Raw genomic sequence first — 14,976 nt, forward strand, 5'->3', positions numbered from 1 at the left:
TTGACTTGGAGTTACATTGTGTTGTTTAAGTGTTCCCTTTTATTTTGTTGAGCAGTGTATATATTTGAAAACGAATGCAAAAAAAGTTTTTGGTTAAACTTTCTCAGCAACCAATCTTATTGAATACATTTTGCCTAGGCTCTTGCCTGCATGTACTACCTTTTGGTTACGCTACTCGTATCTTTGCTTTCAATGTCTGTTTCTTTGCTTTCACTGGCAGTCTTTTCGATTGCGAGTTTTGGTGGGGGTTTTTTTCTGCGAAAGGCTGGTTTAGAGGGAAGCGTAGACAATGAGTCTCCATTGGTCCGCTAGTTTTGTAGTGACGATACGTCTTAACCCAATCAATGAACATGATAGGCATGCTTTAAAAAAATGTAAAATCATAATACAAAAATCAACTTACATTCCTACATCAAACATGTCTAGCAAACAAAACACAGGTATTAACAATACTCAAACATACAAAAAAATATCAATAAAATAATACAAAAAAAGTCTTTAAGTGCAATTATATTCACTCTGAAAAGATCGTATAAATGATTCATTAAGATGTTATTCTTGTTGTTATTCACTAGGGTTAATGTTTTAATAAGATAATTCAATCAGAAAGATGTGTAATTTTGGAATTTTTGTTTGTGTATAAAGTATTTGGCAACAAGAATAAATTAAAAAACGAACAATCATCTCAGTGGTTTTGTTATCATCGCAATAGTAACATATGTCATGTCAAAAATATAGGCAGTGTTCATAATAATAAATAAGTACTTTGCAAGGTTTTCCCAAAATTCTGACACAAATTTACTTCAAGGAACAAGTGAGACAGATCTCACCTTTTTCACAGAAAAGGCAGATATCATCAATAGCCATACATTTGGAAATCATAGAATTACATGGATATATCTTATGCTAAATGTTGAAGTGCACTTCCTTAACGTTGTTTGGTATACAGTATTTGTAAGGTCTTAACCATGCATTTTTCCAGACAATGTCAGGAATAAGCATGTTCCAGAAAAACGTTCCCCTCTGTGTAAGTTGGTTTTGTGAATGAAGAATTTGTCTTATATATTTATCACAACAAGATCTCTCAAGTAAGCCAATGCCTTCCAATCTGAGTTCTGGATAAACTCTGTAATTATTCCCAAAATTAAGATGAGTTTTCATAAGTGTAGTTAGACCACTGGGAATGGCTTTGATCACAGAAATAAACTCTCTGAAAGGTATTGGAAACTCTTTCAATGTTATAAATCGTTCATATGTGAGAATATTACCCTTGTCGAAAATATCAAGAACAAAGTCAATATTCCTCTCATGCCAGCTGGGGTAGAACAATGACTTATTCCTTACAGTTATGTCTGAATTATTCCACAAAATAGCTTTATGAGGGGAAAAATTGTGCAGGAAACATATTTTCCAGGCCATTAAAGCTTTTTGGTGAAACCTAGCCAATTTAGCAGGTAGTCTTTCAGGAATATAATTTCATTTCAGTAAAAATTGAAGACCTCCCAATTTATTAAACACATTATTTGGAATGAAATACCATATTGAATCAGTATCGATCATTTTATCTTAAGTGTTATTTATGTCAACAAAATCCAACACTTCTAGCCTGCCTTCAACACTTGCCAAAGAAAAGTAAATAGAGTTGTTATTCTGTTAACCGCCGCTACCTCTGCCGAGCGTAGTTTTCCATCTGTGTAATCCTCTCAAGGTTCACTGTTTGTTTTATTGTTCACATTAATACTTGTTATCTTATTTGTGTTCTTTCTTTTTTAATGCAGGAGTTCGTTTTCAATTCACTCAACATCACTAGTCTGAATGCTAGGGGTTTGAGAAATCTTACAAAAAGAAAATGTTTATTTTTATGCTATAAAAGCAGTAATGCAGATTTTGTCCTTCAGGAACCTCATTCGGGTGAAAGTGATTTGATATTTTGGAAAGCACAATGGGGAGATATGGCCTATTTCAGTCATGGATCAAATCATTCTGCTGGTGTTTTGACACTTATTCACAAGTTTAAAGGTGACATTCTAGAATCCCCATCTTCACAAGGCGGCAGATGGGTCAGAGTAACTGTTAAACTTGACAATGCTATTTTCATCATCAAGTACAGGATTTAAGCACAGGATTTAAGCAACAAACACTCAAGGCTTTTCTAATTATTTCAGGGCATTTTAATGAAACACCTGATGCATCTGCTGATCGTTTTCTGCCTAGAACGAGTCAAAACCCTTAAAATAGTAACATCATTACATTATGCAAGGATCTCTTTGTTGAGGATGCCTGGCGTTATTTCAATACAGATGCTACGGGTTGGACAACAAACTATGTCACGTAAATCTAGAATAGATGTATTCCTAATTTAACCTTTTTTGTTGCTTTTTTCTTTTGCCTACTTAAATAGACGAGTTGACGTGACTACTAAGCGCCAATTCTTTCCCCCATGTGTCCGAATGTTCTGAACATGCGGACATGGGGGAAGATTTGGCGCATAGTGGTGACGTCAGATCGTCCACTTAACTCGGTAAAAGAAAAAAAACATGTCTATCATGTTCAAATATATTTTTTAATTAATTTGTCAGAGTTTTGCTCTCGCTTTAAAATTTGTTGATTACAAGTTTTGCTTTTGATGTCTTATTTTTGTTTACAATTCTATACATTTTGCTTTCAATTGTTTTGGTTTTTGATTTCAATATCCATTAATACACTCGTACTCGAAAATATGTTTACATTCTTAACTTTATTTTTCATGTCCACGATTTATTTTATTTTGAATTCAATACATATACTGTATCTGTTGGCTACATCGCAAGTTCTAAAACCAGAGTAGGCACTTGGCTATTTAACACAATAGTTTTTGACAGAACTATAGGAAAATGTGATGGAAACACATGAACTTTAGATTTGTACTTTGGTACATGAAAAGTTAAGCGAGAGAGAGTTCACAAAAAAGTAGCATGTCATCACGCACTGATTTTTTTCGGCAATAAATCGGTATGGTGGAAACACCACTTAGTGGGAAAACCTGTCGCTAGTTGGATGGAAACCTAGATACAGTGTCGTGACATTTTTTTACTTCGAATGAGGGCCGGTGTCTATAAATGTTTTGTTTTCTGTGAAAAAATGACCAACATTCATCTGCTCTTGCGCTTAAAGCCCTCTGTTGGTAGGGTTTCGGTACCGCAAGATCGTCACTCTTTGTATACCACGTGACTAAATGCAGAGTAGGTCGTCCACAGTTTCAATCTTTGGTTCGTCACTCTGGCCGCCCTTGTGGTTTCACTTCCGCCATCTTTGTTTGAGCAGGGCTACGGAGTGAGCAGAAAAGCATAAACGTATTCACTTTAATTTCCCTCAAAATGTCCAAACTACAGTTGTTGAATGTGTTTCTCTCACAGCGCTTGACGGAGGCAACTGTTGAGATATTTGGAGCAGTGGAAAAAACAATAACCGAGTTCCAGGAAGAAATTGCCAGTTCAAAGGAGGAGATCGAACGTCTACAGAGGCTTCTGGATTTGGCTTTGAAACCCGACTTAAAGTTACATAAATCAGGTTAGTAGTGGCCACTGCTAACTAGACTATAAAAAAATAGGAGGTTGATGTGCACATCCTAAACTAGATTAACGTTGCTGGGCTAAACAATTATATAGATAAATAATTGAAAGTCCCGCACCCGGTAGTAGCTCCCCAATGTTTTTGGGTGCGGTAACGCACTGGGGAGCGACTAGCTAGCTAGCTATATTACGTGTGCGGGCTTTTCATTTCTTTATCACTAACGTTACTAGATCAATGGCATGGCTAGAGTTGTTGCAAATAGAATTGTTGCAGCCAGGCAGCCAACAACTGTAAACAAATGTAATGAAATATATAAACATTTATTTCTGCCACAAACTGAATGAATGTTCATATAATTTACCCCCCCCCAGATGCCAGGCAGCTTACTCTCCCTGTCCCAGAGGAGGTTCCCCCTGAGAAGCGGCACTGTGAGCATGAGTGGAGCCCCAGTCTAGGCCAGGAGGAGCCAGAGCCCACACACATTGAAGGGGAAGAGGAGGTCAGGACCAGTCAGGAGGAGCAGCAGTATCAAGGACTAGAGCCCGACATAGAGTTCATATTTACTCCTCCCTGTGTGGAAAGTGACTATGATCAGGACCCACCCCAGCCTTCACCGACCACCAACACAACTGAAGAGATGGACGCCGAAATGGAGGGGGAGAGAAATGGGGCATCATTAACAACCAGTGACTTCCAGTCCCTCTCTGTAGAGAATCCAGGATCCCCTGCAGCTCAGATCAACACCAGTGGAAGTGTTGATGTAGTGGCGAGTGGAGGACTACTGTCAGCATTGGGGTTAATACGGACCAGCAGTATGCAAGCAAGTGTTGGAGGCCGTAGAACCAAAAAATTACCCCACAAGAAAGTACAAAGCTCCCATTCCAGTGCAGTAAGCAGGAAGACTACCAAGTTACCCCTCAAGACAGTGCAAAGCCCAGATACCAGTGATGGAGGCAAGAAAACAACCAAGTTGCCCCTGAAGACAGTGCAAAGCCCAGATACCAGTGTAGTAGGTAGGAAGACGACCAAGTTACCCCTCAAGACAGTACAAAGCCCTGATACCAGTGCAGTAGGCAGGAAGACTACCAAGTTGTCCCTAAAGACAGTGCAAAGCCCTGATACCAGTGCAGTAGGCAGGAAGACTACCAAGTTACCCCTCAAGACAGTGCAAAGCTCTGATACCAGTGCAGTAGGCAGAAAGACTACCAAGTTACCCCTCAAGACAGTGCAAAGCCCCAATACCAGTGATGGAGGCAGGAAGACTACCAAGTCACCCCTCAAGACAGTGCAAAGCCCCAATACCAGTGCAGTAGGCAGGAGAACTTCAAAGTCACCACGTATAAGAGGAGAGGAGACTGGAGGACTACGGTCAGCACTGGGGTTAGTTCGGACATTGAGAGCACGGGTCAAGAAAGAACAAAGCTCTCCTGCCAGTGCTGAAGCGAGGAAAACTAAAAAGTTACCCCACAAGAAAAGACAAAGTTATCTTACCAGTGGTGGAGTCAGGAAAATCTCCAAGTTACCCAAGGTAACATCAGCCAATAAAAACCATACGGCTCCTCATTGTTGCAAGATGTGTGGGAAGTCTTTTGTTTTCATGACTTATCTTGTTAGTCATGTGCAAAAAATTCATTTAAAGGATAAATACCATCTTTGTGGGGTTTGTGGGAAAGATTTTAGGTCCACAGATAGTATGGTGAAGCATCTGCAAACCCACATGGGAGTGAAGCATTTCTGCCACGCCTGTGCTAAAGTCTTCACTTGTAGTTCCAATCTGAAAGTGCATATGAGGATCCATACAGGGGAGAAGCCATTTCAGTGCAAACACTGTGGGAAAGGCTTCACTGTGAGAAAATCCCTGGAAGACCATGAGAAGACTCACACAGGGGAGAGGCCTTTTAAGTGCACTTCATGTGGAAAATGTTTCTCATCAACGACTCATCTAAGTCGCCACCAGGAAATTCACACAGGAGAGAAACCCTATCAGTGCAATGATTGCGGGAAAAGCTTCAGTCGGAAGGAAAAACTGGCAGAACATATGAGGACCCATACAGGGGAGAAACCATATCCCTGCCCTGAATGTGGCAAATGCTTTGGTCTGAAGGGAAATCTGACCACCCATATGATAAGACACACAGGGGAGAAACCATGCAGGTGCGAAGAATGTGGCAAATGTTTCTCTTTGAATGCAGACCTGAAAATTCATATGAGGACACACACGGGGGAGAAAAGATATAAGTGCAATGTTTGTGACAAATCCTTCACTCAGAAGGCGTACTTGGCTAGCCACATTATGAAACACACGGCAGAGAAACAACCGGTTCAGTGACTGTGGTAAATTATGCAATCAAATGGGAGTCGTGAGAGAACGAGAAGAGCACTTAGAGTAAAAACTCCTCTGTTCATTGTGAATGTATTTTTGTCGTTTTCTGGTGTGAGACATTGACAATACACCACCACAGTTCAAAAAGTTGAAAGAGACCTGTGTGGGGAAAATGTGAGGTTAGAGGGGAAAATGTGAGGTTAGAACCTAGTTTGAGAGCACATTGTACTCTATATACCATTAGGAACCTTAGAGGACGACTGGGTAGAATCAATTTAGGGTATGCATGAATAAACATGCAGAACATTGTTGACAAGTTTGTAGTTTGAGTGGATTTTAAGGCAGAAGCAACAGTCCCAGCTAATTTATCAAATGTCACAACAATTTAGTCATTATCTTCTATTAGCAAAACTTATTTTGTTTGATTAAAGGATTAGTTCAACCAAATTACATTGGTTTCCTTACCCTGTAAGTAGTCTATGGACAAGGTATAATGCCAATCCATGTTTTGGTTTAGTTTCCTTGGCACTGTTTTCACATGCTAACGTTTTAGCATTTGTGGCACAAATCCCATTAGTCATGGGACTGATTTATTTGTGACTGAGGATCACAATCCATTTCAGATACTTTCGGATGATTTGGACATGATGCGTGAAAAATGCTAATATCGGTAGCATGACTTGAATGGGATTTGCGCCACAAACACTAAAACGTTAGCATGTGGAAAAGGTCATACGTCCAGAGACTGCTTACAGGGTAAGGAAACCAATTTGGGTGAACTATCCCTTTAAGGCTAATGCGTTTGATATTAATGCATCTATATCACAGGAGGTTGGTGGCACCTTAATTGGGGAAGACGGGCTTATAGTAATGGCTGTAGCAGAATCGGTGGAATGGTATCAAATATAGGGTTTCCACGTGCTTGACGCCATTCCAGTCGCTCCGTTCTAGCCATTATTTTGAGCTGTCCTCCACTCAGTGCTGATCTATGTAATACTATATCATCGGTATCGGCTTGATTTCATCTTATGAAAGTATTTGTTGCAGCAATAACAAAGAATTGTGTACATGTTTTGTCATTTATTGTAATGGACTTCCTTAGCTTGACACCCAAATTAAATGTGTAGCTTTTTGTTTGACCTAACATCATCATTTTGTGTGAAACCTATGAATATTTGTCCATTACGTTTACCATTCATTAAAAATGTACATTTTTGTTCTTGAAATAGCCTACTCCTTGAGTTTGCAACCTTTGCGCACACAACATCCATAGATATCATCGATCAGAATCACCTTTATTCCCCAAAACATTTGCATTTTAAAGGAATTTGACTTGGTGAAATAGTGCTGCCACGGTAAACAGACGATGATAAACAGACAGCATAATAGAAGCAGAGTTTACACAAATCCACGTGATATATATGCACTCCAATTGAACAACTACAGGCTACATTAAACACTAATTATACAAAACATTAGGAACACCTTAATAATGTTGCACCCCCTTTTGCCCTAAGAACAGCCTCAATTTGTTGGAGCATGGACTCTACGAGTTGTCGAAAGCATTCCACAAGGATGCTGGCCCATGTTGACTCCAATGCTTCTCACAGTTGTTTCAAGTTGGATGACTGTCCTTTGGGTGGTGGGCCATTCTTGATACATACCAGAAACAGTTGAGTTTGAAAAAAAACCAGCAGCGTTGCAGTTCTTGACACCCTGTGCAAAAGCACCGAAAGGGGTTGCTTTAAATGCGGACGGCATATTTCAGTTGTTCAACTGACTTGATATGCCCCTTTCCTCAATAGTTTGTCTTGCCCATTCACCCTCTGAATGGCCCACACACAATCCATGTCTCAAGGCTTAAAAATCCTTTAACCGGTCTCCCATCATTTATAGTGATTGAGGTAGATTTAACGGGTGACATCAATAAGGGATCATAGTTTTCACCTGGTCAGTCTGTCGCGGAAAGAGGATGTGTTCCTAATGTTTTGTACACTCAGTGTACACTGTATGTAAAGATGTATGAATAAAAAAAAACACTTTTACAGGATGATGTGCGGTGGGGATGTTTCTGAAAAAGAGTGGTGCATATGATGTGCAAAGAGCAATGTGCATTTCTAGGATGATAGTACAGGGTGCGTTGGCAAATAATTTCAAATAGGAAATGCGTGTTTAATAAGATATTCTCCGTGCTCCGGCGGGTTTGCATAGCAAACCATCTGATAATTACTGTCACTGCAGAGGCTATAGTGGAGACATACAATTTTTGACTTCAGTATTATGAGAGACCATGGAGGAGACATACCACTTCAATCATCTAGGTTTGTTTCTTATTAACTTCATTTTATGCATAATGAACTTGGCTATTATGATATCCTGTGGCTCACATAGCCTACTGTTGGAGTTTAATGTGTCAAATGTTCTGGTCAAAAAGATTAAATAATTATTCACTCTAAATCAGTCATACTGCACAGCAGGTGGCGGTAATGTAGCGAGCTGTTCTTCACAGCCAATAACTTCCCAGGGCAAGAGCTATAGAGGCTGCGCATGTGTATCCGTTTATTTGCATTTGAGAGAAGAAATGCAATAAATATAGTTGATTCTGTGGATTAAGAGCATTAATCTATCTGAAAATGTCCAAACTGCAGCTGTTGAATACGTTTCTCACCGAGCGATTAACTGCAGCGGCTGTTGAGATATTTGGGGCAGTGGAAAAAACGATAACGGAGTACCAGGAAGAAATCTCCCGTTCAAAGGAGGAGATCGATCGTCTACGAAGGCAACTGCACATCGTTACCCAACCGAAGATAAAGTTACATAAAGCAGGTTTGTTGCCACCTACCTACCGTTACAGATAGGCCTAGTTATTAATTATTCTACACAATTCAATAAATTACACATTGATTGCGTTCCAGGAAGACTGTATTGGTGTCGCGCTGTGCACGGTTATCTGATATCACCTTGCGGGAAGGAAGCACATGCTAGTGTAATATCTCAGGAAGCAAATATACTACTACTACTTTTCTGAGACGCACAGATCGACTGCAATAAAGTTACCATGGCATGCGAATACTGTTGGCTGATTAAATAATCTGTGCAAGCCTCGAGTTTTTACAACACCCATTCATTTATAATCAAAGTAAATCTTTTAAAATGTTAGTGCCTAATACTTGGACAGATTACATCTCGTCTTGTCACCACTATGAATATGGAGATCTAGACAACTCTTTCATCCTCTGTCCTTTCTGCCAGATACCCAGCAGCTCATTCTCACTGTCCCTGAGGAGGTTCCCCTTGAGCAGCAGCACTGTGAGCAGGAGTGGACCCCTGGTCTGGGGCAGGAGGACTCAGACCCCACACAGATTAAAGAAGAACAGGAAGAACTCAGGACCATTCAGGAGGAAGAGCAGCTTCAGGGGCTGGAGTCTGATACCAACATTCTAACATGTTCTCCTCCCTTTGTGAAAAGTGACTGTGATCAGGATGACCCACATAAGTCCTCCCAACTTTACCACATACAAACTGTAGAGAACAGAGAGAGGGACTCACTACCTACCAGCACAATTGAAGAGATCAAAATAGAACCCGATGAAGAGGATTACAGAGTATCAGAACCAACCAATGACTCTCAAACCCTCTCTGTAGTAACCCCTTACAGCTCTGTGAGCACATTAAATATGAATCAGCTAATTGGCAATGCAGAATCAGACAAACCATTTCAGTGCAATGTGTGTGGCAAATTCCTCAAGAGGGAAAAAAGTCTTATCGTGCACATGATGGGTCATGCAGGAGAGAAACCATTTACATGTCCTTTATGTAACAAAGGCTTTGTTGCGGTAGGCACTTTAAAGACACACCTGAAACTTCACACAGGGGAAAGGCCACACCGGTGCCATGTTTGTGGAAGATGCTTTAAACTGAAAGGAGCCCTGACGGAGCACATGAGGATACACACTGGGGAGAAACCGTTTTGCTGTCATGATTGTGGCAAGTGCTTCAGTCGTACAAATGCCCTTACGAATCACATGCTGCACATTCACAAGAAGAAAAGAACGTACAAGTGACCTGCGGAGAAAGAGTCTGTCTGAAAAGTAGCCTTCTATCTATATGGCACACTTAAGTAATGCCCTTTTAATTTAATAAAGTATGGGTCAATATTTGAAGGAATAAATGCGTTGACCATTTACTAAACAACAAGTGTTCTCATTTTATGAAGCTATAGATAGTTAGGAGCCTCTGTCATCCATCTATTATTCAAACAAAATGATTGAAGACCAACATACATGTTCAAGTCTACTAATGTTATTTATTGAAAAACATACAAGTCTGTGGGTCTAAAAAAAAGCCCATTTTACATTGGAATAACAAAACCCAAGGGATAAGAGGTGTTTGCATGTGCCAACCTTGAATAGATGTCACTAATCCACTGCAAGAGGATGTTTTTCCTCGCTGCGGAGGTAGGAATGTCATACAGCCTTCTGTGACGTGCAGAAGTAACATGCTTACTAGGGAGAACTAACAGCAAAGAAATTGAGTTTCATTCTAGGTCGACCCATGGAATTTCTTGAAGTACCTTTAGACCAGTGCCTTTGTAATTTGGAACATGGCCATAAGAAATGTGTAAGGGTGCATGTATCAGTTTTACATTTAAGATACTGAGGAGAGGAGAAAGGGTTAGAAGCATGTCTGCGATTTGGAGATATATGCAATGTGTGTATTATTCATAATTGGATTGCTCTAATGCAATTACAGATAGATATTGTTTTTGCATATCTCCAAATGTCCTCCCACATCTCCTCAACAATAGTAACAGACAGTTCATTCTCCCACACTCGCTTGACCCCCTGTGTGTCTACAGTAGAAAAGGACCTTAAAGTGTCATAAAATAAACTTACAGACATGTTGCGTTGTGAAGAAAACATGCATTCTGTCAATTACATACATCAGGGTTGTCAACCAAGTTGTTGGTTGAAAACGTGTCTGACTTGTAGAAAGCGGGAAAAGTCCTGCTTTGGGAGCCGATATTTCTCAACCATCTGCTCAAATGACATTAGAATCTTGTCAGCATATACATAATTTAGTCTGCCTATGCCTTTATTAATCCAAAGGTTAAAGCCAACATCCACCAATTTTGGTACAAAATCTATGCTTATATATATATTTATTTTTATTTATTTATTTTTTGTTAAAGAGAGTACTTTAACATTTTTTTTATGGGATTATGGCTCCCTCTAATGTTCCACTTACATAAACAGTCTGTTATCTGTCATTGCACCAATTAATATAGTCCAAATGAGATGCAGTGCCTTAGGCCGCTGCACCACTCGGGAGCCCTACAGCCCTACAGGGGTGATGGTTTTGGTCGAGTTCTTAGTAGTTCTGCCGGGCATGTTGTCAGAAACTTTTGACACATCTGTCAAGACTCATTGTAGAGTAACTTGTTTTGCAAATTGTACTACCTTTTCTAGCTAAGAAATTAATATAAAGAGAAAAATGAACTAATGCCACGGGAGCTCGCTGAAACACAGTGTTCACTCGAACCAAAAGGGTTTAGAGTCGAGACAATAGGTGGCCATTTCAAAAACCCAAACAATGCATTTTGGGCAGCAGTGACCTCCAAAGAGCATGTATTGCAGTGCAGAACCACTTGATTTTGGGTCTCATCTGTCTGGCTGGATCATACCCGGTCTGATTTGCATCATTGGCCGATGGGGGCGCATCTAATGTGGGCCAGGCTTCATCTGCATGTGGCCCATTGGTGTCCGCATACCTGGCCTACAGGACAGCAAACATCACAGATATCTTAACTGGTTTCACTTGTTATTCAGATTAGATCCTAATCATGGTCGAGTATACATGTCCCTTATGAATCCATTCTATCAAATCTTGGTGAAAAATACATCTCAAAGTTATAACCTTGACCATGCATGAACTACTGTATTTTGTTCAATGAAGATATTGGTGATCAGCAGTAGATACATTTTGTAAATGCAGGTGAGAACTTGTAGGTCTTTAATCCAATGCCTATCAAAAATATATTTACATCAACAATATATAATTTAAGTGTTGGGGCAACAATCTCACCTCCAGGCATCATTCCATGTGGTGAGGGGCCCCTCATTTGCATCATAGGAGGACCATGACCATTCATATGGGGCCCGGGCACTGGTAGCATGCCTGGGTGTGGAGGGCCACTTACAAAGTCAAGGAAAGTTGGCGGGTGCACAGTGCACTGTTCGGATGCTGGAATTATTTTGGATGAACGTGCGAAGTTAACCTACTTTTTGAAGATATTTTTTTGACCTGCCGATAAAAAACATAACGAACTAGGGAACCAGTGAACGGACTCGGCGGGATCTTCCCCGATTGGAAGGCATCCGCTGAGGAGGAAAAGACAAGGCAACATGTTAACTTATTGTAGCGACCCAACACCTAAAAAAACAACACCTAGGGCTAAGGTGTTGGGTTGACAGTTGCTGGACTGGAGTTCAAATCCTGGTCAGGGCTACTTCTGAATTATCTACATTATTCACACTATATGATTATTCTGGGGCTTGTGAATGTTTTGTATCTGCACAAGCTGTTGCTTATAAACAAAACTGCATAGAATCTGCTGAATGTTTAGCTATCCCCCTTCATATGTGCTTACTTGTTTTCAGGGTTGGGTGTAACGGATTACATGTAATCTATTACATGTAAGGGAATACAAAAAAAAAGGGTAATTGTAATTCGTTAAATTACCAGCAAAAATATTGTAATCAGATTACAGATACTTTTGAAAAACTAGATGATTATTTAGAGGATTACTTTTAAATTCAGAAAGTATGTTTGCGGAAAAAAAACTTTGACACTTCTCTGTTTTCTGACATTCAAATCAGCATTGAAAAATGACACAAATTTAAGTTTGTTCAACCTGAGCAAGTCTGACCACAAGTCAAAGACCCCTATGATGACACACCAAATGTGTTTGATGAATCGCGGGAAAAGAGCAGAGCTGTGTTTGAATACTCATACTAACCGCACTAACCACACTATTTGTGACGTGAATTGAGTATATAGTATGCTTATTGGTCAAAGTATTGATATAGTTGGTATGCCAAAAGTTCTGGGGTGTTGTACTAAATTCGCCAAAATATGAAGTATACACGCAGAGGACACTATTTCCATACTTTAGGGCCCATAATGCAATTCTTCAGGAAATGGGTGTGGCTTCATATTGTTTCCAGATTTGAAGAAAATGGCAGAAAATATGCAGTCAAAGTACAACGAGAGCAGATACAAATTCATTACTTTAACTAATTATGACAAATGTTAAGAAAATGTTGAGCAATATAATAAAGTAATGGCTTTTCAAATAAGTTACCTCACAAGTTATTTTGGCTGACAATTTGTTAGCTACGCTGTCCTTACGAACCACATAGCGTATCAATACCGGTATGTTCTTAGTTAGCTACCTAACATTAGTTGGCTACTTATACATCAAACTGGACAGTATATTGAATATAGGCTATCTAACTAACTACCCAATGTTTATTGAGTTGATTATTCCCGTCATTCTTAGCTTAGCTAAATGGTATAGTCATTGTGCGTTCTATCTACTCCGATTTCAGAGCACTTTCACTGCAGAATAATGAATTTACCAGCACTCAACACCTGTTGAATATGGCCGGTGTCAGTAAACCTCTAATCAAATTGTTGCCAGCAGCACAGTTGCAGTCACCAATGCTCTGGGTAATATAAAAACTGCCTAACCAGCTCTGCTAGGGCGAGTAAAATGGTCAGAGTGGTCTCATTTGTGTCTGTAAGTAGCTAGCAAGCTAGCCAATGTTAGCTTGGGTGCTTGACTGCCGTTGTAAGGTCAGAATGCTCAAACCAACCCTACTCCTAGGCCTGAGCGTCCAGTGTGCACTCCGAGAGTGAAACGCTCTGAATTTAAAAATGGACAATCTGACAATGTTCTGAATCTACGAGCGCACTCTGGCACTCCAGATTGAATTTAAGAAGTGCCTTGGTCCTCCTTTGTTTTTGATGACCAATTCACCACTTTTACCAAAGAGCATCTTCTGTCAACCAAAGTGTACTATTGTGTACCTTAGTAGTGCTTCCCTTCCTCCTCTTTCTAACATACCCAAATGTCTAACTAGTAATTTGTTATGCTAACTAGCTAGCAAGAGGTTGCATAGCAACACCATAAACTTCCGGTAGACAGGTGAAGAGCTAGTATGCTCAACTGAAAGCATACTGTTCGTTTATAGTAAATAAAATTAACTAATTGTATATAGTATGTAGTATATGCTCATTAAGTATGTTGTATACAGTATGTTAGTATGGGTATTCGAACATAGCTCAGAAATAGGCTTTTGTAGGCTACAGTCCAAGCTCTGTCTTCCAATGGTGCGACTGCTGTCGGCATCCAAAGATTATCCAACTTGAATAAAGAATTGGCGGTACGAATGACAGCAGTGTTGTAGTCTACGGCACTACGGATATAACTTATTATTGATATCTACATAGCGCATTGATGTGAATCACACTGCTGCTCTCTCATTTAGTTGTTGTGGATGGCTGTTCACAAATCTGTATTTGAACCCAATAATGGTTGAATTCAAGAAGTTTAAGCTGCCTATCAATCATTGTTTTTCAAACCAGTGGGCAGCCAGTGAAAAATGCGTTCTGGCAACAGCTGCATAGTGCGGATCCCAGCCTATCGAATAAAAGTGGGGCTTCTATTGCTCAATCTAATTCATGCTGATTAAATAAATAAATCCATAGGCCTAATGGACACATGCTCAAACTCTCACACTTTTGATAGACTTACAGAGGCAATCTGTAGTTGTCCCTGTTTGAACTTTTAAATTATATCTATTAATGTAAAGATATCATTTAATTGTATAAAATGTAATAGAAAGCGATGGGTTCGAAGAAGCCTACGTAAAAAAACAAAGTAAAATGTAACATCCAGATATGGCAAGCTATGTAAACTTTAACATTGATTTATCCTGCAATAATGTTGTTCAATTGGTAACATACATTTTTGTCTTCTTCTAATGCCTTTTAAAGGGAACGTAATCTAAAATAAACTAAATGTAATCGGATTAAGT

General features: G+C 39.7%; 2 protein-coding genes across 2 annotated transcripts; both read left to right on the forward strand.

Annotated features, from left to right (window-relative positions):
* The first annotated feature begins 2,461 nt into the window (after window positions 1-2,461).
* LOC118388220 (zinc finger protein 37-like) lies at window positions 2,462-7,101 on the forward strand. Its single transcript, XM_035777049.2, has 4 exons — window positions 2,462-2,521; window positions 3,226-3,312; window positions 3,396-3,549; window positions 3,924-7,101. Exons 1-4 carry the CDS (start codon window positions 2,462-2,464, stop codon window positions 5,879-5,881), a joined length of 2,259 nt encoding a protein of 752 aa, XP_035632942.2. The 3' UTR covers window positions 5,882-7,101.
* A 1,291-nt stretch (window positions 7,102-8,392) lies between these two features.
* On the forward strand, window positions 8,393-11,241 carry LOC118388222 (zinc finger protein 454-like). The gene is made up of 2 exons (XM_035777053.2): window positions 8,393-8,701; window positions 9,128-11,241. The coding sequence occupies exons 1-2, from the start codon at window positions 8,509-8,511 to the stop codon at window positions 9,937-9,939; spliced, it is 1,005 nt and encodes a 334-aa protein (XP_035632946.1). The 5' UTR covers window positions 8,393-8,508; the 3' UTR covers window positions 9,940-11,241.
* The last annotated feature ends 3,735 nt before the right edge of the window (window positions 11,242-14,976 follow it).

The sequence above is a fragment of the Oncorhynchus keta genome, chromosome 10 (genome assembly GCF_023373465.1).
Source record: "Oncorhynchus keta strain PuntledgeMale-10-30-2019 chromosome 10, Oket_V2, whole genome shotgun sequence".
Classification (NCBI taxonomy): Eukaryota; Metazoa; Chordata; class Actinopteri; order Salmoniformes; family Salmonidae; genus Oncorhynchus; species Oncorhynchus keta.